This window comes from Hylobates moloch, unplaced genomic scaffold (assembly GCF_009828535.3).
Source record: "Hylobates moloch isolate HMO894 unplaced genomic scaffold, HMol_V3 SCAFFOLD_7, whole genome shotgun sequence".
Taxonomy (NCBI): domain Eukaryota; kingdom Metazoa; phylum Chordata; class Mammalia; order Primates; family Hylobatidae; genus Hylobates; species Hylobates moloch.
The window spans coordinates 44,325,396-44,348,814 of NW_026652282.1; the positions used below are offsets into that span (position 1 = coordinate 44,325,396).

Sequence of the window (23,419 nt, forward strand, 5' to 3'; positions counted from 1 at the left end):
TACCAGGCAGGCAACTTGCTATTATTTGGAAAACCTAAGGCAGGTTTTACTCTAATTGGTGGGACTCTTTGACTGGAAGGCTTTCTTAGTGCCACTGCCACAAGATGCAGTAAGAGTCGGAGGCGAATTTGGGGTTCTGAAATAAAGTAGCTGTTTCAGATCAGGGAAATTGTTTAATCTGCGTGACTCAACTTCCTCTTCTGTCAAATGGGAATGACAAAATCTGCTCCACTTAACTCTGGAAGTGGTGTGAGGATAGCAGAGGGAAATAGATGTGAAAACACAAAGTAGAAAACATTTTATAGGAATGCTGTATTAAACCCAAGATTTATCGAATTCCTACAATGAGCTGGGTGCTGAGGTAGTCCTGTCAGTTAGTATTATTCAAAGTGTGGTCCATGGCTCACTGCTGGTCCACAAACTGTTTGTTGTTGGTTTGAATCGAATGGGATAAAATGGAAAGAAAATGTTCCAAAACCTTAACAATCTGTCATAGTAATTTTATGTCTGTTGAATATAATCATGAAAGAGTTGCACTTGTATTTTGTGTTTTTGTTTTTATTTCATTTTTCTAGTAATTTAGTGGTATTGTATTTCATAAAAGTATTGATACACAATATATTTTGGGGAAAATGAGTTTTTCCTACGAATAGTTTGAAAAGCCCTGCTGTAAGGAATATAAAGTAAAATATAGGACATGGGCCTGCCATCAAGGAGCTTGCAGGCTAGTTGGTGAACAGGTAGCAGAGTGGTTCAGAGACACCACTGCCACTTTTCCACTGTGCTTTAACTCCTCTATGGAACAGAAGTCTATACAGAGCTGATGAACTTACAAGTGAAAGATCTTCAAATCCTCAAAAACATTCCCTAAACAAACCCTCATATCTGCTGCCATACAATAGTAGCGACTCTAGCTAGACTTGGACTTCTCTCACATGGAGGGCAGCCTGACATGGGATTTTTTTTTTTTGAGACAGAGTCTCACTCTATTGCCCAGGCTAGAGTGCAGTGGTGTGATCTCGGCTCACTGCAACCTCTGACTCCCGGGTTCAAGCAGTTCTTCTGCCTCAGCCTCCCAAGTAGCTGGGACTACAGGTGTGCACCACCATGCCTGGCTAATTCTTTGTATTTTTAGTACAGACGGGGGTTTCACCATGTTGGCCTGGCTGGTCTCGAACTCCTGACTTCAAATGATCCACCTGCCTCGGCCTCCCAAAATGCTGGGATTATAGGCATGAGCCATCGCACATGGCCTGACGTGGAATTTTTAAAAAGTAAAATTTCTCATGAAAGTCACTTGTCAAAAATTATCCTTCAATCAAACACTATTCTTGTTTTTCTATATTACTTTTAAAGATAAATAACTGAATGGGTAATACACATCCATGGCACAAAATTGAGAAGGTGCATAGCTCTACATCCACATACTGTATTGTAGAGAATTTTGCATATGAGTACATAAAAAAGCTTTTTCATTTTTTTTTTTTTTGAGATGAGGTATCACTTTGTTGCTCAGGAAGGAGTGCAGTGGTGCAATCAAGGCTCACTGCAGCTTTGGACTCCCAGATTCAAGTGATCCTCCCATCTCAGCTTCCTGAGTAACTGGGACCACAGGTGTGATGCCACACCTGGCTAATTTTTGTATTATTTCTAGAGACAAGTTCTCACTACGTTGCCCAGGCTGGTCTTGAACCCCTGGGCTCAAGCGATCCTCCCACCTTGGCCTCCCAAAGGGCTGTGACTATTGATGTGAGCCACCGCACCCAGCCTTTCATTCTTTTTCTTTTTTTTTTTTTTCCATTGGAGAGATGCACCATTATTTATTTGATCAGTCCCCTATTGAGGGACATCTGGTTGCTTCCCAGTTTTTATTATTACAAACAATGCTACAGTGAATAACCTCGTTCATATAACATTTTACACCTATGCAAACATAACTGAAGGAGATATTTCTGGAAATTAAATTTTGGGATCAAAGTCTCATATATTCTTAATTTTTATGGTTATTGCAAAATTGCCCTCAATTGACTAATTGCACTCCCACCAACAATTTATGAGACGACTTACCCTCCCACCCCTGCTTTGTCAACACAGTGTATTATTATTACTATTATTATTATTATTATTTGAAGCAGTCTCATTCTGTCGCCCAGGCTGGAGTGCAGTGGTGAGATCTTGGCTCACTGCAACCTCCGCCTCCCGGGTTCAGGTGATTCTCCTGCCTCAGCCACCCAAGTAGCTAGGATTACAGGCATGCACCACCACACCCACCAAATTTTTGTATTTTCAGTAGAGATAGAGTTTCTTCATGTTGGCCAGGCTGGCTTCAAACTCCTGGGCTCAAGTGATCTGCCCACCTTGGCCTCCTAAAGTGCTGGGATTACAGGCATGAGCCACCGTGCCCGGCCAACACAATCTATTATAAATATTTAAAACTTTGCCAATGGTATCTCATGGTAGCTTTCAGTAGCATTTCTCCAGTTATGAGGCTGGCTATCCATTTTTGGTATAGAAGCCATTTGTTAATTTTGATACCCTGCTCTCCAGGCACAGGGCAATTACAAATGACTTCAGATCACTTTATTCTCAGGATTTCCTAACCTACTGTTTTGATAGATCCCCTGAGCTAGAGAACTTTGTTCATTTTCTTTTATTCTGCCCCATTTTTTGTTCTAGAACTATCCCAGGCATTTCTTAGGCACGCGGGAAATTTTGCTTTAAAATCAGTATTTCTAGCGGCTAGCACAATGGCTAGCATAATAGTAAGGGCTCAAAAAATGTGAAACAAATAAATAAGAACCATACAAGAAACCTTCACTTACTACTCTACATGGCTACGTACTCATCTAACTATCTGTCTCTATTTGCAATGCCAATTTTAAAATGAAAGTTAAAGCTGCATTTAGACATGATAGTTTAGGTGTCACTGTGATCTATTGTTCTAAAGCTTTTTCTTTTGCAATATTAAGTCTAAAGTGCTACCTTTTACTATACAGAGAAATTCCCTGTTTTATTTTTTTTTAAATAAGCTTTAAGATCACAATGTATTTACTCTTTGCTCTGTAAGACCTGAAATGGCTCTTGACTTGTTAACAGTTTGTTGACCATCATGGGAGGTGGGGTGGGAACATCTTTTCAGTTTTGTCCAGGGTAGGGGGAGGAGAGCAGAGGACTCATTATGTTTATCTATCTTCACTCTCTTGGCCAAACCCACTCACGACCATGGGCACAAACACATGGGACACCTGGCTGGATTTCTGTAGAGAGTGGTCTGAGCCATGGGAAAGAAAACAAGTTAACAGTCAGAATCTGTACCTCTTGATTGAACTGTTAATTTTGCCACATTAGCACCACACTGTCACCACTTCACTTGGGAAGGTATTGTACAGGCATTTATACTCACCACACAAATAGCTTCTGAAAAACTTGGGGATCCAAAGGCTGAAGGAGCCTTGTTCATTATCATCATTGTCATTATCAATAGTAATACAAGCTAGCATTTATTGAGTGCTTAATCTGTTCTAACTGTTCTACATCTGTTAATACATTTACTCCTATTATCCTATTTTATAGGTAAGAAACCCGAAACAGTGAAGTTAGATAACTTGAACAAGGTGACACAGCTAGTAAGCGTCTGAGTATGGTTGGCTTTGAGCCCAGGCAGTCTGGCTCTGGAGCTCACTCTCTGTTTTGTTTTGCAATTCGCAAAAGATAAAATGTTCTTTTTTTGAAATGCACATTTTTTGGGGGGAGGGGGAGATTTCGTCCCCAACTGGAGCCCTCCAAGCTGTCATCGGTCAGTGGCGACACCAAGTGGTAACCTGGGTGTACTGCAGCTCTCTTATAACTCCCAATTCCCCCAAATTCCTTGCTCCCTCCCACCCTCTCCTACTGGCTCCCCAGCTCTCCCAAATAAACCTGTATGTACTTTAAGTAAAGCCAATATGTTTGCTCTGCAAAGGCAGTTTCGTGACATGTCTCCTTCCAACCAGACTGCCATACTTCAAACCGTTTTTTCCTGTATCAGAGGAAGAGGTGTCCGAGATTAGTTTGTGTTTTGAATCTCATTTCTCGCCTCTCAATTATTTTACTCCATTAGTTATCCCCTCCTTTTCTTGCCTCTCTTTTGTGTGTATGTGAGACAGAGTTTCGCTCTTGTTTCCCAGGCTGGAGTGCAGTGGCGCGATCTCGACTCACTGCAACCTCTGTCTCCTGGGTTCAAGTTATTCTCCTGCCTCAGCCTCCTGAGTTGCTGGGATTACAGGCACCGGCCACCATGCCTAGCCATGTATTTTTAGTAGAGATGGGGTTTCATCATGTTGGCCAGGCTGGTCTTGAACTCCTGACCTCAAGTGATCCACCCGCCTTGGCCTCCCAAAGTGCTGGGATTACAGGCATGAGCCATTGCACCCGGCCTCTTGCCTCTTTATTATTGATGTCACCAGTAGTTTTTCTGCTCGACCTACATATAAACTCCAGTTTCTTCTACTTCAATGACAGAAAAAAAAAAATCAAGCAAACAATCAAACCTTTCTTTGAACAATTACTCTAGATTCACCTTTTAAAAGATGAATTCCAAAAGAGGATTGCCTTGCTCAGAAACCTCAATTCTTTCTCAGTCACTTTTTGAATTAAGTACAAGTCTTAGTTCAATATTCAGGATCCTCCAAAATTGGGCCCCAATTTACCTTCTGGGTATTATCTTCCACAATTCCCCTGTACTTCCCTACCCTAAACTTCAACCACATAGGACTACTCACGGGTCCTCACATATAACTTCCTGCCTGCTCACCTTTGCCAATGGTGTTACCTCCACTTGGATTTACCTTTATTAGAGGCCTGTACTGATATTTTCTAGTTATTTGTGGCTATCCCATACACTATGAGTGCCTGAAGGAAGGGACTGAATGTTACCAGCTCAGAAAGCAAAAAAATTTTGGACTGAAAAAACAAAAATCCGGCCATTCATCAGGCTGGAATAACACACAGAAAAAACCAGATGCAAATTTAACAGGGAACAATATTTCTTTGGGCGACATATTGCAGCTGTAAAGTGGTAACGATGTTTTTATTTCAGTGACCACCACTTTTTTATTCACTGAGAGACTTTGTTCTCTAAAATCATAGATTATCAGAAACTTTTCTGCTTGAAATCATATCAGTAAGAATGAAACATCCCACATGCATCTGGAGGACATAAGTTTCTTTGACACAGAGAAGCAGCCTCAATTTCCAACCCAGGTGCAGAGCTTCAGATAAGGGGTATCTGGACACAACATTCCACATCTATCTTTATTTTGTGGTTCCCAAGGAAACACAACTCTGGGTTCACTTTGCAGTTCAGACCTGATGGTGACCCCAAATGACAGTGCTGCTTTGCTTTGAGCTTACCAAAAACACTGCTTTGTTTAAAATTCACCTAAACTCGGTGAAACCTCGTCTCTACTAAAAATACAAAAAATTAGCCGGGCGTGGTGGCGGGCGCCTGTAGTCCCAGCTACTCGGAGAGGCTGAGGCAGGAGAATGGCGTGAACCCGGGAGGCGGAGCTTGCAGTGAGCCGAGATCGCGCCACTGCACTCCAGCCTGGGTGACAGAGCAAGGGACCCGAGACCGGGCCCCCTCCCCCCACCCCGGGTGGAAAGCAAAACTCCGTCTCAAAAAAAAAAAAAAAAAAAAAAAAATTCACCTAAACTCCACTCTTCTCTCCAATCCTATAATGACTCTATGTTTTTCTGTTTGATGAAATGCCCATGGTGTGCAGTCTCTCATATTGCAATGGGTCAAAGCCTGACTATGTTGGATTACAAATTTGTCCCTGGTAGCCTTATGCTGATTGGGCTAGGATAGGGGTTTTTAAATCCCTGACCACTTAGCTTGTCCAAAGTAGGCATTCCAAATTGTTCACTGCATTAGAATACCCGGGTTCTAGTTAGATTACTTGGATTGATTATATGGATTCCAGTCTCAGGTCTGCCAAGAACTAATTAGCTGGATCATCTTAAGTGAGTCAGTGCACCCCATTTGGCCTAAGTTTTCTCTTCTGCAAAACTGGGTGCTATTTCTTTCAAACCTAGGGTAAGGGCTTTGGAGTAAGTTAGACCTAGGTTGGATTCCCAGTTCTACCACTTACTAGTCCTGTGACTTCTGCTTTTCTGAGCCTCTGTTTTGTAATGATTAATATGGAGATAATACAGTACTAATAACTGCAGTATAGTTTTTGCAGCTTTGCTGGGAACATCAAGTTGGCTGTTAAAAGTATCACTACGTTCGATCACTATTCCTATTCCTACTATTATATGAGCTTAGACAAGTTACTTAACCTTTCTGTGCCTGTGTATTTTTATGGGTAAAAATGCAGAAATACCCCTCGGGGTTATTGTGAACACCAAATGAGACGAAAAAAGTAAAGGGCTTAGGAGAGTGCCTGGCACATAAGAAGAAGCTCAAATTATGTGATCTAATGTTATTAGTATTAGATTTCTACTACTAATTACTCTGTGGGCCGAAAGCTCAAGATAGACAGTTTTATTCTAAGGACAACCCTTCTCCCCAGCAAAAAAGGCACTGCAAGCTGGAAATAGTGAAACACAATGGGGCCTTGCGTTTTCAAAGGCAACTGACACGCCCAGCACTGGGATAGGACCCGCCCGCCCAGTCCTCATTAAATATGGCAGCGAGCGGGGCCAACGTACTGCGGCTGCGCAAGTTGAAACTCCTCCTGGCAGCTCCTCCCCGGCGGGCCTCCCCTCACCTCGGCTGGGCAGAGGTGCCGGGTGTGAGCCCGCCGTGGCGCGCACGCGCAGACGCTGGCTGGGCTGAGCCGATACTCGCGAGGCGCCCTGTCACATGAGCCGCGCGCCCGCTTCGCTCCCCCTCCTCCCCGGCTGGGCTGTGTGAATGAAGCTCTGCCGGCTACGTGGGACGCGCAATCAACTTGGTGTCCTGGACGCCAGAGCCGACCGAGCGCGCTGCCCACCGGCGGCGGACACGGGCTCCGCCGCTCCTGACCTCGGCGACAGGTAAAGGCAAACGGGCTGTCCCTTCCCCAACAGGTCCTTGGCGGGCCGCTGGCCCCCGGCCCACCCTCGGAGCACCCACTAAGCGCAGCGACACAGGGGAAGCGCAACGCCGCTGGCTTGGACCCCCGGGGATGGTGCTTCCCCGCGCCCGGCGGCGGCAGCTCGGCGCTTGGAGGAGGTAGACAGGCTAGTTTCAGCCAGTGCGGAGCGGCGTCTTCCCGGGAGCCCAGCCCTGTTCTCCGAGTATGGTCCCTGGGCTGCCCGAGCGAAGTTTCCTTGCGGAGCGGCGCCAAGCCCGCCCCGCTTTTGAATCGGAGTGTTTAGCCGCCTGCGTCCCCTTTCCCGGACTGGGGTAGGGTGACTTAGGCTGGCAAAGCTCAGCCGAGGCCCGGCTCCTCTCCCTCCGGCTCTGGACTTGCCGCTGGTTTTGTATGGGTCTTAGCGAAGTGGAGAAACTCTCGGAAAAGTAGTTGCTGCGCTGTTTTCCTTTTGCCACTTAACGCGCATAGCTGGTTCTCTCCAGACTTTCGAGCCTTGCTCTTGAGCGCCTTGACCCATATAGGAAAAGCTTTACCTTTACATTGACGCACGTTTCCTTTGATTAACATTTCAGAGCAAATCAGTTGCCCGGAGTTCCAAGCGAAGTTGTACCTGTGCCCGTGCGATAACGTCGGTGGAAGCTGCCCAGAGTAAGTGAGGGAAATCTAGAAGTTTGGAGCATAAAAAACCAGCACGAATCCACTTTACATAAACTTCATACATTAGCAACTGCTCGGGTTTAACTTCAGAGATGTTAAATTTCGCCTAGTCCCACGGGACGACGATCATTACTTCTTAACTGCACGCGAAATAGGAGAAGAAAAAAGGCAAATCAAAACAGACTGTCCCAGGTCTCAGATAAGTCATCGGAGCGCTTTTTCCTGCTGAATTCACCCTAGGAGTTTGTGAGTTCCTAGTTTTCTTGAACTTCGCGAACTTTTCCTTGTCCAAAGCACTGTTTTTTCTCTGTTGGTGTTTTGGGACTGGTGTACACATTAACCCTTTTGTCATTAAAGAAGGCCAACACGATTCTCACGTTAGTGTTAGCCTTCAGTGTTTGTGCTTTAGCGCTTTCACTTAGGAGGTGGAGGTGTTGGTTGTATAAAAGATATGGAAATAGCAATCTACTTTGATGTTCACCAGGTCAAAAAGGTGAAGACTTTTAGAAAAAACAGATTGGTTTGTATGCTAAGTAGGGAAGACCAGTTTGTTAACTGAGATCTTGTTTAAATGGACAAGCAGAGTGTTAAGCCTCTAAGTCAAACTAAGTCGTCAGACCGCTCATCATTTTTTCTCCCATTCCTAGCTCCTATTTTTTTTTTTGGTTTGAGCCGGCTCTCGTTCTGTCACCCAGGCTGGAGGGCAGTGGCACAATCTTGGCTCACTGCAACCTCCGCCTCCCTCCTGGGTTCAAGCGATTCTCCTGCCTCAGCCTCCCGAGTAGCTGGGATTACAGGCGTCACTTGTAATTATAGTGTACCACCATGCCTAGCTAATTTTTGTATTTTTAGTAGAGACGGGGTTTCACCATGTTGGCCAGGCTGGTCTCGAACTCCTGACCTCAGGTGATCCGCCCGCTTCGGCCTCCCAAAGTGCTGGGATTACACCGCACCCGGCCCGTAACTCCTTTAATATCTTTGCAAATAGTATTGTCCTAGGACTGGATTTGAAGTTTTAACAACAGGAATTAGCTGAATTAATTTGGTTTTCTTTAAACTGGTATTCCATTTTTACATGTTTCTTCTTCTTTGGTTCATTCTCCCCCTGATTATAAAAGCAATATATGCTCACTATAGGAAATTTGCAAAGGGTGGGAAAGTATAATGACACAAGGAGAGAGAACTATTACTCAAAGGGTATCATCACTCTTCACTTTTTATTCCGCTTCCTTTTTTTTCCCTATACAAGATCTGTTTCTAAACTTTATTCATAAACTTTCCTCTCCTTCTACTGATTTTTAAATGTGAAGTTGGGTATTTTGGGGGTTGGTTAGGGCACTGGATATTAATGTTGCTCTTCAGTCTCCAAAGCATGAAACTTCAAGGTAGGAAAGGTGCTTAACGGTGATTTCATCCAGCAACTCATCAACTGAGACTCAGAACTCATTTACTGAAGCTCTAGTGATTCATGCAGAATTGTATATAGCACTGAGTGGCAACATTAACTCACTCCAGATCTCTCTCTCTCCAGAGATACCTTGCTGCTTAGAGGGAAACTTGACACTACCCATGCCTGCATATCTTTGAAAGAGAGGTTCAGAGAGGAGCAGGAGATAATTTTCAAGCATTTGAAATGTATAGTTTCTTTTAGGTATTCATTTTTCTGTTCACATTTTCAGGTTTGGGGCTTTAGTCCCTTGCAGAAAACAGGGCCACATAGCTGCCTTTCTATCAAGTCTCCCTACAAAACTGAGAGGCTCTGGGAAACTCAGCCTGTGACCCCAGCGTGGGTGAAGATAGGATCGAGATGGCCATGTGGCAGGGTAAGAAATTAGTGCTTATTCTTCTAACTGGTTTTTCCTCCTACTCTATTCTCTACCCTCACCCAACCGTTCCCCATCCAGCCAATGGCAGGCAGCCAGCTCTTCTTTAATTTAACCCTTTGTCTTTGCAAGGACAAAACACATTAGTTTAAAAAGAAGCTGCTGCTAGCTATAAGTTTAAATTATTTAAAAGTGGGGTTGGAGAAGTAGGAAAATGGCATGCCAGCAGCATTTAAAAGAACTCTCTTCATTTAAACAAGTGATCGTTGGGGGTTATATGCCAGGAGACAGGATATTTTTTTCCCATTTGTGTTTTTCATTTGTTTCTGGCAAATTTCTATCATAAGATTCCCCACCATAACGTTGGGGAGACAGATGTCACTGCCTCTCCAGCTTCATCTTCCCAATAAAAACTTTCTGATGTATGCAGTTTGAAAGAGCATATTTAATGTTACAGTGTTTATATTTGATACAATATAAACATTAAGAAGGAAAACGCCTATTTTAATAATATGAGCTACCTGAGAGCAAAGCTCAGTAGTATCTTAGCTGATGTATTACATCTCTCATGAACTTGTGAATTCCTACCACATACAAAGTTATGTTTTATTTTTAGTGGGGTTGAGGTTTGTGCCCTTTGGAGGGTTTAAGAATCTCCAGGGGTATGTGGGATTTTTATTGTTATCAAAAGTGAGTGTGGGTTTAAGAAATGATAGACAAACACTACCAAAATTGGCCTGTGACCCACAAAAAGTTAAAGACCACTTAAATGGAGTAGAATGAAATAGCTTGAATATCTAGAAATATTCAGCAGGTTGGTTAGTTGGTGGTCTAATGTATCTTTTAAAAATGTTTCATTGTGTTGGTTGTGACTTTATGTAGGCACACAAATGTAACAAGTAGTTTCCATGTATAAAGATTATCAATGGGAAGACATTTATGGAAACGGGATTTGGCCTGTATGCTTCCTTTGACTCACACAATGGGCATTTATCAAGAGCAGTTTGGATATTCTTGCTTAAATCCCGAGACATGATTTCATTCAACAAACGAAATACAGAGATGAGTAAGTTGCAGGATGCTAGAAGATTCCTTGTCATCTAAAGACAGACATATAAACAAATAATTTTGCCATGTTGAATAAGTGTTAGAATAGAGAGGTACAAAAAGCAAGGGAAGCCCCGAGAAAAGCTTGATGAAGTCTGAGTTTTGAGCTGGTCTAAAAAAATGAGTAGGAGTTTGCCAGATGGGCAAATGAGAGAATTGCATTCTGGGCAGACAGAGCAGCACTGTTTGGGAAGTTCCAAGTTGCTCTGTTTGCCTCATGTGAGATGTGTAGGGGCACGACCTCAGATGAAGCAGGGAAGGTAGTTGGAGGCCAGATAATAAAGAGCCTTGTATGTTCTAGGAAGGATTTTACACTTTATCCTGAAGACAAAGATTCTAAACAGGGAAGTAACATAATCAGATTTTGTTTTAGAAAGATTACTTTGGCAGCAGTGCTGAGCTGGAAATGATGAAAACTGGGAGTCAGTCAGGAGGTTTCTGGAATAGTTTAGGGGAGAGATGGTAAGGGTCTGAGCAGAAGCAGGGGCAGTAAGGTTAGAGAGAATGGAATTCTAGAATGTTCTGTGACTGGATGTGGCAAGAAATGGGCCTGGATTAACTACCAGCTTGGGTGCCTGGGGGCCACTGGTGCCATTCTCTGGGATGGGGAGCATGAGAGGCAGCTGATGGGCATGGGGGTGGTGCACTGGATTTGGATGGCCTGTTTGGGTTGAGACACCTATGGGCTGTCAGGTCAGTGTTTCAAAGACAGTTTTGAAAGTACAGAACTGAGACTGGCACAGATGGCAATCTAAAGTTTTGTTCCTAATGATGCATAAAGAGCCTGTATTTTTTTTCTGTAGTTAATGGAAATGTCATTACTAGTTAATGATTTATTTTATAATAAAAACATTTTAATGTTTGACAACTCTTAATCAAAATGTCATATTTTCGTAGTAAATAATGTGTTTTGCAAGCCCAGGCCCTGAAATCAGATGTGCTTAAAATTACATTGAAGTGAAACCTCATTTTTCCAGCATTAGTGAAGAGGGGAGTGTTCCATATAAGTAAGCTCTTTGGATAACTGCAGCTTATCCTTTGTTTTGGCTAACCTCTGAAGTAACCAGCAAAGTACAATGATAGTTTGGAAGCAGTGTGGTACGATAGTTAAATGTGTGGGTCTGAGTTCCACTCCATTGGTTCTGTCACTTGGTAGCTACGAGGCCTTGGGCAAGTCACTTAATCTCTCTGTGTGCAAGTTTTCTCCTTTACAAAATGGAGATAGTAATATAACTCATCCCATTGCTGAGTATATAGCCAAAAGAAAGGAAATCAGTATTGAAGAGAGAGCTGCACTCCCATGTTTATTGCAGCACTACTCACAATAGCCAAGATAGGAAATCAACCTAAGTGTCCATCACTGGATGAATGGATAAAAAACATGTGTTACATATATTCAACAAAATATTATTCAGCCATAAAAAGAATGAAATCCTGTCATTTGCAGCAACATGGATGGAACTGGAAGTCATTATGTTAAGTAAAATAAGCCAGGCACAGAAAGATAAATACTACATATTCTCACTCATATGTGGGAGCTAAAAAATGTGGATCTCATGAAGGTAGAAAGTCGAATGGTGGTTTCCAGAGGCTGGGAAGGGAAGGAGGTTGGGGAATGAAGAGAAGTGGGTTAACGGGTATAAACATACAGCTAGAGAGAAGGAAAAAGTTTTAGTATTCAATAGTACAGTAGGGAGACTACAGTTAACAATAATTTATTATATATTTCAAATGGCTTGAAGAAAAAATTGGAATGTTTCTAACACAAAGAAAAGATAAATGTTAGAGGTGATGAATATCCCAGTTACCCTGATTTGATCATTACACATTGTATACATGTATCAAAATATCATATATACCCCCAAATATGTACAGCTATTATATATCAATTTTTGAAAAGGGGGAAAAGTAGAACACCTGATAGACTTGGTGTGAAGAGAAATTAAGCTAATATATGCAGAGCACTTGGAACATAGTAAATGCCATATAAGTGTGTGCCATTATTATAATAGTAAGACATTTAGAATATTGTGTAGCATATAATAAGTGCTCAGTAAAATTTAGCAATAGCCGTTATTACTACTATCACTATTATTTTCTTATAACCTGGGGTGGGACTGGGACCTTGTTCTGTGGAGGTAATTTTAGGAAGCCCTGTCCTGTGGTTGTCTGTTTCGGTCTTTAAGTAGAAGTTTAGACTTGAAAAGATCCTTAGAAAACATCTAGCAGCCGGGCACGGTGGCTCACGCCTGTAATCCCAGCACTTTGGGAGGCCGAGGTGGGCGGATCACGAGGTCAGGAGATCGAGACCATCCTGGCTAACACGGTGAAACCCCGCCTCTACTAAATATACAAAAAGTTAGCTGGGCATGGTGGCGGGTGCCTGTAGTCCCAGCTACTCGGGAGGCTGAGACAGGAGAATGGCGTGAACCCAGGAGGCGGAGCTTGCAGTGAGCCAAGATCGCGCCACTGCACTCCAGCCTGGGCGACAGAGCAAGACTCCATCTCAAAAAACAACAACAAAACAACAGCAACAACAACAACAAAAAACATCTAGCTCAATCCCTAGAGGTTAAGTGATATGCCCAACGTCAAACAGGTAGTAGTTGATCCTAGAGCTAGTATTAAAATCCAGGTCACCTAATTCCCTATTCCAGTATTCTTTCCGTGGGCTCATGGAAGAGGGAATGTGTGAGTCCGTTCTCAGCTCAAGGAAGCTTCTGAGTCAGTCTCTAGAGCTTGTTGAGGAACCCTAAGGGCTACAGGAACCCAAATGTCCTTAGGTTCTTGGCTCATTGCTGTCTGCTTCCTCCATGGAGAATTTGATCTGAGTTCCCATACCTCTTAAATGGGGCCAACATTATTTTGACTTCACTTAATGGAGCCCTCTAATATATTTCCTGGCCACTTTAAACAGTGTACTGAGCATAATTTAATATTTTTGATAACTCAGGGTTATCATTAATAACCTCCAGCCAGTTTGAGGTTGGAGACTTGTGTTGTCAGGTGTTATTTATTTATTCCGTTAACATTTATTGAACACTACTTGTGCAGCAGGCACTCTGCTTGGCCCTAGAGACACAATGGTCAGTGGAAACAGATATGGTCTCTACTGTCATGGAACTTATCAACCAGGATAAAGGTAGCACTTCAAATTAATGAAATGATTTATTTAACACATGTGCTGAAGTAATTTGGAAAAAATGACAGCATAAATTTAGAAGGGTTAATATAATGTTTCTTAATAAAGGAGGGGGCATCAGAATTAGCTGTAGTGCTTTAAAAAATATTCCTACTCAGGTCCCCATTCCCCCAAATTGTGATTCAGTCTGAAGACCTGAGCATTGCAATCCTGTTTTAGAACTGCTGCAATAAATATAGTTTTTTTTTTTTTTTTTAGAGAAGGCAATGATAAAGGAACTCAAAAAATATGGAAGACTATATATATAATCTTGGGGATAGGGAAGATATTTGTGTGCATAATATCAAAGGTAGAATAATAAGGAAAAAGATTAATATAATCAATTATATGAAAATTTAAAATTTCTGCACAAACCATAAATAAAGTTAATGAGAAAACTAGAAACAATTGCAGCAAGATTCGTTATCTGTAACACAAAGATTTAACAGGGCGATAAGAAAAAAACAAGTATTTTACTAGGAAAATGTACAAAGGACGAGGGAAAATGTGCAAAGGAAAATACATCAAAGAAGAAATGCAAATGGCCAGTAAACATGTATCTCAGTAGTAGTCAAATAAAGGGGAATTAGAATGGCATACCATTTTCTCCAGTATAATTTGCAAAGATTAAAAAGGAATGACAGAACTCACTGTTGGCAAGGACGCAAGGAAGCAGATGTTCTCATACACTTGTGGTGGGAATGTCAGTTTGGCAATATTTATTAAAAGCTTTAAAAAGTATGTTTACCTTCTGACCCAGCAATTCATTTTCTTGGAATTTATCCTAAGGAAGTAATTAAGGATGTGCACAAAGATGTATCAATAAGGATATTAATTGCAGCATTTTCCTTAATGGGAAAAATAGAAAACACTTGCATTTTGATGCATCTGTACAATGGAATATGGTAATTACCAAAAATAATAATGTAGAGTTCTATTTAGTAACATAGAAATGGGTTCATGACATAATGTTAAACCCAGGGGTCAGGGAGTGGGGGAGCAGGGAAAAGCAGATTCCAAACTGTTGATACAGTCATCCCTCCATGTACTCAGGGGATTTGAAGACCCCAAGTATACTAAAATCCTGGCACGCTCAAGTCCTGCAGTTGGCCTTACAGAACCTGCATACAGGAAAATTTGGCCTTCCATATTCATGGGTTTCGTATTCTGAGATTACCGTATTTTCCATCTGTGCATTTGGTTGAAAAACATCTGCGTGTAAGTGAACCTGTGCAGTTCAAACCCGTATTGTTCAAGGGTCAACTGTCATTAAAAGTGTGGACTCTGGGCTTAAATCTGAATTCAAATCCCAGCTACACCTTTATCAGCTGTGTGCTGTTGGGTATATTACTTGTCTTAGTGTTCCTTGATTTCCCCATCAGTAAAATAGGGATAAAATAGTAGCTAACCTAATAGTTCCTATCTAGTGTGCCCAAAGATCACCTGGTGATCTTTCCAAACTTCCCAAGCATAGGCTTCACTCCGCCCAATTAAATCTGAATCTCTGGGGATGGGACAGAGCACAGTATTGTTGAAGTTCCCCAGGTGATTCTAATGTGCAAACAAGTTTGAGAAAGCCGAGCAGTTGTTGAGGTGATTGTTGAAGGGATTAAGTGAGAAAATCACAGTGCCTGTCATGTGGTAAGTACTCAATACATGGTAACTATTATTATTATTGTTGCAATTTAAAAATTATTAATAGTATGATCCCATTTTAATTTATGTGTTTGTGCCCATGTATGGATAGTATAAAAAAAAGTCTGAGAGGATCTATGCAAAAGTATTTTAAAAAAGAAATTATAGTTGACTTTATTTTTGCTTACGTGTATCTGTCCATTTTTCTGTAAATAACATGGATTGTTAATTTTAAAAAGTATAATTCCTGAAGGAAATATCAGATATATGTACCCAGCTTTATATGCTAAGGTATTTATAGTGAAAAAACTGAAGACATAGTTTTCATACTAGGGGAATGTAAGTATATTATGATAGTTCCAAACAGTATAATATCTGGCCATTAAAAATAAAGACTAGCTGGGTGCAGTGGCTTACACCTGTAATCCCAGGACTTTCGGAGGCCAAGGCAGGAGGATTGCTTGAGTTCGGGAGTTCAAGACTAGACTGGGCATCATAGACTCCATCTCTACTAAAAGAAAACTTTTTTTTTTTTTTTGAGACAAGAGTTTTGCTAACTAGCCGAGCATGGTGGTGCACACCTGTCGTCCCAGCTACTCGGGTGGCTGACATGGGATCACTGGACCCCAGGAGACTGAGGCTGTAGTGAGCTATGATCTCGCCACTGCACCCCAGCCTGGGCAATAGATTGAGACCCTGTCTCAAAAAAAAAAAAAAAAAAAAAAGACTGATGCTGTGGGGACTCCCTCTGTCACCCAGCCTGGAGTGCAGTGGTAGGATCTTGGCTCACTGTAACCTCAAACTCCCAGGCTCAAGCAGTCCTCCCACCTCAGCCTCCTGAGTAGCCGGGTCTGCAGGCACGCACCACTATATACTTGGCTAATTTTTGTAGTGTTTGTAGAGACAAGGTTTTGCCTTGTTGCCCAGGCTGGTCTCGAACTCCTAAGCTCAAACGATCCACCTGCCTTGGCCTCGCAAAGTGCAGGGATTACAGGCGTGAGCCATCAGGCCTGGACCCATCTCTCTCTTTTTAACTCAAGTGTGGGTTTATGTATCTCTCTGTGTTTACATGTTACATGTACACCTATGAAGTGAAGATAAGTACAGAAAGAAAGGCAATGATCCAAAGTTTGTTGCACTAACTGTCTCCAGGTGATAGGATACAGTTACTTTTATCTTCCTTTTTTATACTTTTATTTACTTTCAATTTTTATACAATAATGTGTATAAGTTTTATAACCAGAAAACAAGTGATTTGAAAATGAGACATAAGAGTCAGTAGACTCTCAACAAGTACCTGGCAGCAAGGAGCGCAGCATGTGTGGCCCCCTGGACAACTGCTTAGCCACTCTGTGTCCCCTTCTACGTTCCAACAAAAGAGCAAAAGAGAAGAAACCAGGCCCCTGAGGGTTTGGTTAGAACAGGTTTTTTGCTATTAATACTTCCTCAAGTACTCTTGTAATTTTTGGCTGTTCCTCCCATTGATTACAAAAAACTCTTGGAAGATGTGCAAAAGATGGGAAATTACACTGTATCTAATGTAGAGGTTGCAGAATAAGGTGAGGTGGCAAAATATACGTCAGGCTAAGTGTGAAAATAAGGCAGAGGAAAATCATAATAAAATAGTTGCAATGAGAAACTGTTCTTCAAATTGAAAGGAAGTATATGTTTTGACTGTGCAGATTTTTTTTTTTTTTTGGCACATTGCAGTGTATTTGTAAACACTCTGGTGATTTAGCCAACACATGGGGGGCGGGGAGCAAGAGGGAGCCTCACAAAGCAGTCAGTGAATTGACGAGAAAGCTTTAGCGTGAAATCTGGGTAGCCATGTGGCTTGCTAATTGGACCACTATCACCTAAGAGAAGCCATCTGGTCCTGCCTGTTGACCGAAACAAAAGTAGGTAACTCTTGAAAGAAAGTCAGGTTGTTAGAGCAGGAATAAAGAAGCAGGCAGCCCCCACCCCCACCCCCTTTTCCTCTATCTGGCACAGTGCCTCACCTACAGCAGGTACTCAAGAAATGAGTTCTTTGTCAATTAAAATAATAAAGAAATAAATTAAAAAATTTTAAAAAGAAATGAGTTCCTTGTCTCTCTTCGCCTTCTGCCTTTCCATAACTCTTCAGTGGGGAGAAATTGGTGGGGAATGGATTCTGATGGAAGGCATTGCATAGAGGGTAAACGAAAACAACCTTTCAAAAAATTATTCTCTAAGAGTCAGTTATTCTTTCCCAAGCACATAGTTGTGGAGGGAGCACAGGTCTTGGAGTGCGATAACCTGAATCTGAACCCAGGTCTGCCATTTGGTAGCCAAAGTTATTTAAACTCCAGAAGCCTCAATTGTCACATCCGGGGTCAAGTGTCATGTCTGGAGACAGACTCCCTGGATTTATATCCTGACTCTATCACTACTAGCCATGTGACTTTGGGCAGGTTATTTAATCTCTTTGTGCCTTACCTTCCTCATCTGTAAAATGGGGTTAATACTAATACCTACTCAGGATTATTGGGAGGATGTAGTGAGTGAATAAAAATGCAGCAAAGCACTTGCACATGCTGGCCTTTACTATTATAATATGTGAAAGGTTATGATAATATTTACTGCACGTGCTTCTAGATGAGAGTCAGTCATCAAAATGCCTGGTCCATTACAGCTGTTCTGATTGGATTATAAGTTTTGGCATGAAAAATAAAATTAGGTATATTATTAAAGAGATTTTTTAAACTGGAAGGGGTCTTCAGAGGTGATCTGTTTCAGATGTATAATCTTGCAAAGGAAGAAACTGAGGCCCAGTGAGACTTATTTTAGGCCACACAGCTGTCACATCATACCCAAAGCCAGGACTAGACCCTGGGGCTCCTGATAATCAGTGCCGCCCAGCCTGCTCTTTCTCTGTCAGTCTGTCTACCTATTTGGTCCTACTGCATTACACTGCCTTCCCCAGGCTTGGGTATCTTACAGTTTTCTGTTGAATCTTAGTCTTTTCCTACTATGCTTTACTGCTACCGTGAAACATTTAGTTTTTTTTTCTCCCCTCAAAAATAGGTTTTCCATTGAGGCTTCCGGGATGTTTTTTTCCCCTTCTTCTCACTGTGTTAGCTTATGAAATAAACTATAAATTCTTATTATTTAACCAGAATTATGATTCAGCTTCCTGTTTCATGTAATGCTGTTCTGTGTGTCAAGGGTTGGGGGAGGCGGGACTAGAAAGTTTCACTATTGGTGGCTACGAATGCCAGATTCTTCTTCTCCTTCCTACCTTCTGTTAACTACCCAGTATTTATAGATCCATGGTCAGGCCAAAGAAGCTGTTGAGGAGTTAATAGTATGAAGTATCTCCCTTAGTAATGTCATATTTTGATGATTTTCAACCCAATACCATTCTGGCATTAGGTGGCAATTTATTATATTTATTTAGGATTTCTGCCCTGACTACATCCAGGAGGAACATAGAACAACACAGAAATTAAAACATAGAGCAATTAGAAATAAATGCAGGACAGGGACCATCCAGTGGAAATGAAATCGATATTACTAGGCATGTGAGATACTAGACACTGAAGTTTTCTCTTTCTTTTCTTCTGTGTCCCTCCTTCCCAAAGATAAGCACAGTAAGTTACATCGTCGACATCTTCTGGCCAAAAAATGTGTTCAGATGCAAAAGAAAACCCTGGCTCTGTCTATGCTAAATCTTCTGGTCCTTCCACTGCCCTCCCTTTGGTCTGGCCTTACCTGTGGCCACCTGTGACTCAGCACTGAATATTCCCAGGTTGAAATCATGATCTTTAATGTTTAGCTTTGAGAATGGTGAGAGACAGGTAGGCAAGAGAGTTCCTGCCATCTAAATTCTCAACTCTGTCAAGCTATTCTTTTCCTTGGGTCCTGTACCCCAGTAATACATAATAATAACAGAGTTTCCTTATCTTACATTTCTCTGTATTGAATAATTGTACCACCATGGACCCAGATGTCAAAGCCCACATTCTAAGAGACACCATACATTTCTTGCTCCCCCTTACCTGCAGTCTACCCCTGCTGGCCTAGATGATTTCAGTAGGTAACATTCCTAGCAACCACCTGCTTATCTTTCAGCCATGAGCTTTTCCTGAAGCCTCCCTGATCCTCTGGTAAAATTGGCCTCTGGCTCTATTGTATGGTCCTTGAGGGCATTGACTACACTTGTTCAATATTTTTGTTCTCACATCTGCTGTGCGCCAGGCAGGCACTGTGTTGAGTGGATGCTGGGGTCATAGCAGTGAATACAAAAGTCATGATCCCTGCCCTCTTAAGCCTTGCAGTCTCATGGGGGAGTTGGAGTGCAAATAAATACACAGATATTTTCTTATAAAGTGTTGTGAGTGCTAGAAAAGTCAAGTCCTATGAAAAAGAATGTAGAGACTGAATTTATAGAGAGAAGAAGGGAACGGGAGGAAGTGACAAGTTCATCTGAGACCTGAAAGGTGAGGAGGAGTTATCCAGGCAAAGAGTTGGGGGAACAGCATCCCAGGCAGAGGAGACAAGGTGGAAATCCCTGAGGTGGGAAGAATCCCTGGGTCCTTTCCCAGCATGGTCCATTGCAGCTGGACCATAGTGAATGAGGCATTAAAGGGACACATGATAAAATTGGAAAGGTGGGCAGGGGACAGGTCACACAGGGTTTTGTAGGCCATGTTACCAAGTACCCTAACTTGGTAACATGAAGGCCTTGGAGATAGATTGGATATGGCAGAGTGACCAGTGAATGAGTAGGGAGTGTCTCATTCATCTTCTCATACCAAATACCTGGCAGAGAGTGCCCAGCACATAGTATGTGCTCATTGAATCTTTGTTTAATGAATAATAACTGCCTTGCCTTCCTATCAGGATTGCCATGGAGATTAAATGAGATAAGGTATGCTAAGGTGGTTTGCAAAATAATTCACTAGATTCTATGTAGTGATGCTTATAGATCTTCACTGTCACTAGGAACCACATCCCCCCAACCCCATTCTCTGTTAAACTAGCAAAATCTTTCAATTAGTTCATCCCATGCCAAGAACATGCTGATGTACTGTGTTCTTACGTATTCAATGTGTCTCTTTTATCAATGCCTTTAACTAATTATGGGTGAGTGGAAACTACCTTATATCACACCATTGTGTGGCACTCCTGGTGTCAGAGATAATTATGGGTAGTGGTGCCAGGAGCAGTATAGCTTTCTCTTCTATGCTAAATCTACTTCTAAATCTCTCAACCTGTATAATTCATTATTTAGGAGCTGGATTAATACTGAGGAATAGCATCATTTGAATTTGCATTTGGATGGGGCAAGGCTGATCATATCAGGATGTTGTTGCTACCAATTATGGCACTTGGTTTTCTAGACTGTTAAAAGACATAACAAAATGATCAGTGTTTTGCTATTTTTATGTTAAATATCTGTTCCCTATTGAAACTGCAGGAACTTCAGATGATTGACTGAAAAGCCCAGCTCTGTGCACTGTTGGTAGGCGTATAAGTTGGTAGAATCCATTAGAGCACACTTTGAAAGACTTTTTCAAAATGTAACTTGTACACCTTTTGTCCCAATGAATCTATTCTCAAAAGGAACTGCATAAAGGTCACTTGTTACAAGGATCTTGGTTGCCTTTTTGTTGCCATCTTTTTACTGTCAACAGCCTTATTAATGTACAGCATGAGAGACCAGTCATGTTAATTATGGTATTTACATACTATGGAATGCTGTTCATTTCATTTAAAAGAGTAAAGCAGCCTGGATGTGGTGGTTCACGCCTGTAATCCCAGCAATTTAGGAGGCTCAGGTGGAAAGATCACTTGGGATCAGGAGTTTGAGGCTGCAGTGATTGTGCCACTGCACTCCAAGCTGGGTGATAGAGTAAGACAGTAAAGTAGATGTACCTATAGTGACAGGGAATGGTGTTCAAGATAAATTTTTAAGTGAAAAAAGGGGTGCAGAATGGTATATATTATAGGATCCCACTTGTTCAACACAAAGAAGGGAGGTCTTATATAAGAATTCGTGTATATGTGTTCTTGCATATGCTTCGAAAATTTCTATGATGACGCACAAGAAACAGTTGTCAGTTAACTTGGAGATTAGAGGTGGCAAGGCTAGGGATTTTAGTTTTCACTTCACACCTTTCTGTACACTGCTTGACTTGTTTACGACAACCTGTAAAACCTTTAAATACTTAAATTTAAATAAAAACTGTACCTCACTAGATTATTTCCTCGACAATTTATACTAAGAAATAAAAGGAATATTAGTGGCTGAGGTGAGAGATCAGGTCTGAAGCAAAGGAGGCTGACTCTGGTAAAACCAAGGGCCTCTAAAAGCTACTTCTGTGGCCAGAGGACTTAGGAGAAATGTTGCTTTGTTAAAGCGTAATGCTAAGAAAACAAGTAAGATTAAATTGGGTAAAAATTACTTTATTAGTTTTTTGATGAAACAGTTGTAATCATGTCATTAGTTTTGATGTCTGGGTATATTAATACCTAAACAGTATAGTAATTGTATTCCAGACTACCATTTAAAAATTAAATGTTTCAATGTGTAGAATAATAGCTGTTTTTCTTGTTCGATTTGTTTAAATGTTGCAAGTGAATGCTAAGCTACAATTTCTTGAGCTATTTACTTAAGGACCTGAGGAAAAATGCAAGTATAATCTTATGCTTGAAGTAGAGAAGATATAAATTACCTAATATTTACCTGATAATGTTTGGATTAAGTTAAATCTTCAAAGTCTTAAGGCCCCTTCTAGCTCAGTCTCCCCCCAAAAAGAGGGCTTTTGTCTGAGATACAAGAAGTCAAAGGGTTGTCTGTCAGAATGTCCTCTTGGTTTGGCATAATGAAGAAAGTTCCTTCACCCAGTTGTGGATGTTCAGAGACAAGAGTCACTATCCTGTGTTAAATGACCCTGCTTCTCTAATATTTGGGGTTTTAGCCAGGAGATAGGTGGTAGAACACAAGACAGGTTTTACTTTAAGATATTGACTGAGTATCGTGAAAATGGCCATACTGCCCAAGGTAATTTATAGATTCAATGCCATCCCCATCAAGCTACCAATGACTTTCTTCACAGAATTGGAAAAACTACTTTAAAGTTCATATGCAACCAAAATAGAGCCTGCATTGCCAAGTCAATCCTAAGCCAAAAGAACAAAGCTGGAGGCATCACGCTACCTGACTTCAAACTATACTACAAGGCTACAGTAACCAAAACAGCATGGTAATGGTACCAAAACACAGATATAGACCAAAGGAATAGAACAGAGTCCTCAGAAATAATGCTGCATATCTACAACTATCTGATCTTTGACAAACCTGACAAAAACAAGCAATGGGGAAGGGATTCCCTATTTAATAAATGGTGCTGGGAAAACCGGCTAGCCATATGTAGAAAGCTGAAACTGGATCCCTTCCTTGCACCTTATACAAAAATTAATTCAAGATGGATTAAAGACTTACATGTTAGACCTAAAACCATAAAAACCCTAGAAGAAAACCTAGGCAATACCATTCAGGACACAGGCATGGGCAAGGACTTCATGTCTAAAACACCAAAAGCCAAAATTGACAACTGGGATCTAATTAAACTAAAGAGCTTCTGCACAGCAAAAGAAACCACCATCAGAGTGAACAGGCAACCTACAAAATGGGAGAAAATTTTTGCAACCTACTCGTCTGACAAAGGGCAAATATCCAGAATCTACAATGAACTCAAACAAATTTACAAGAAAACAAACAACCCCATCAAAAAGTGGGCGAAGGATATGAACAGACACTTCTCAAAAGAAAACATTTATGTAGCCAAAAAACACTTGAAAAAATGCTCATCATCACTGGCCATCAGAGAAATGCAAATCAAAACCACAATGAGATACCATCTCACACCAGTTAGAATGGCCATCATTAAAAAGTCAGGAAACAACAGGTGCTGGAGAGGATGTGGAGA

The 23,419-nt window shown here is 41.5% G+C and overlaps 1 protein-coding gene across 1 annotated transcript in view; it reads left to right on the forward strand.

The window, feature by feature from the left end:
* The first annotated feature begins 6,823 nt into the window (after positions 1–6,823).
* The window catches only part of CLCN5 (chloride voltage-gated channel 5), a 167,416-nt gene continuing 150,820 nt past the window's right edge, over positions 6,824–23,419 (forward strand). Inside the window, exons 1-3 of the mRNA XM_032756956.2 lie at positions 6,824–7,020; positions 7,634–7,709; positions 9,398–9,541. Coding sequence (XP_032612847.1) covers positions 9,526–9,541 — 16 coding nt within the window. The 5' untranslated portion in view covers positions 6,824–7,020; positions 7,634–7,709; positions 9,398–9,525. The remainder of the gene's footprint in view (positions 7,021–7,633; positions 7,710–9,397; positions 9,542–23,419) is intronic.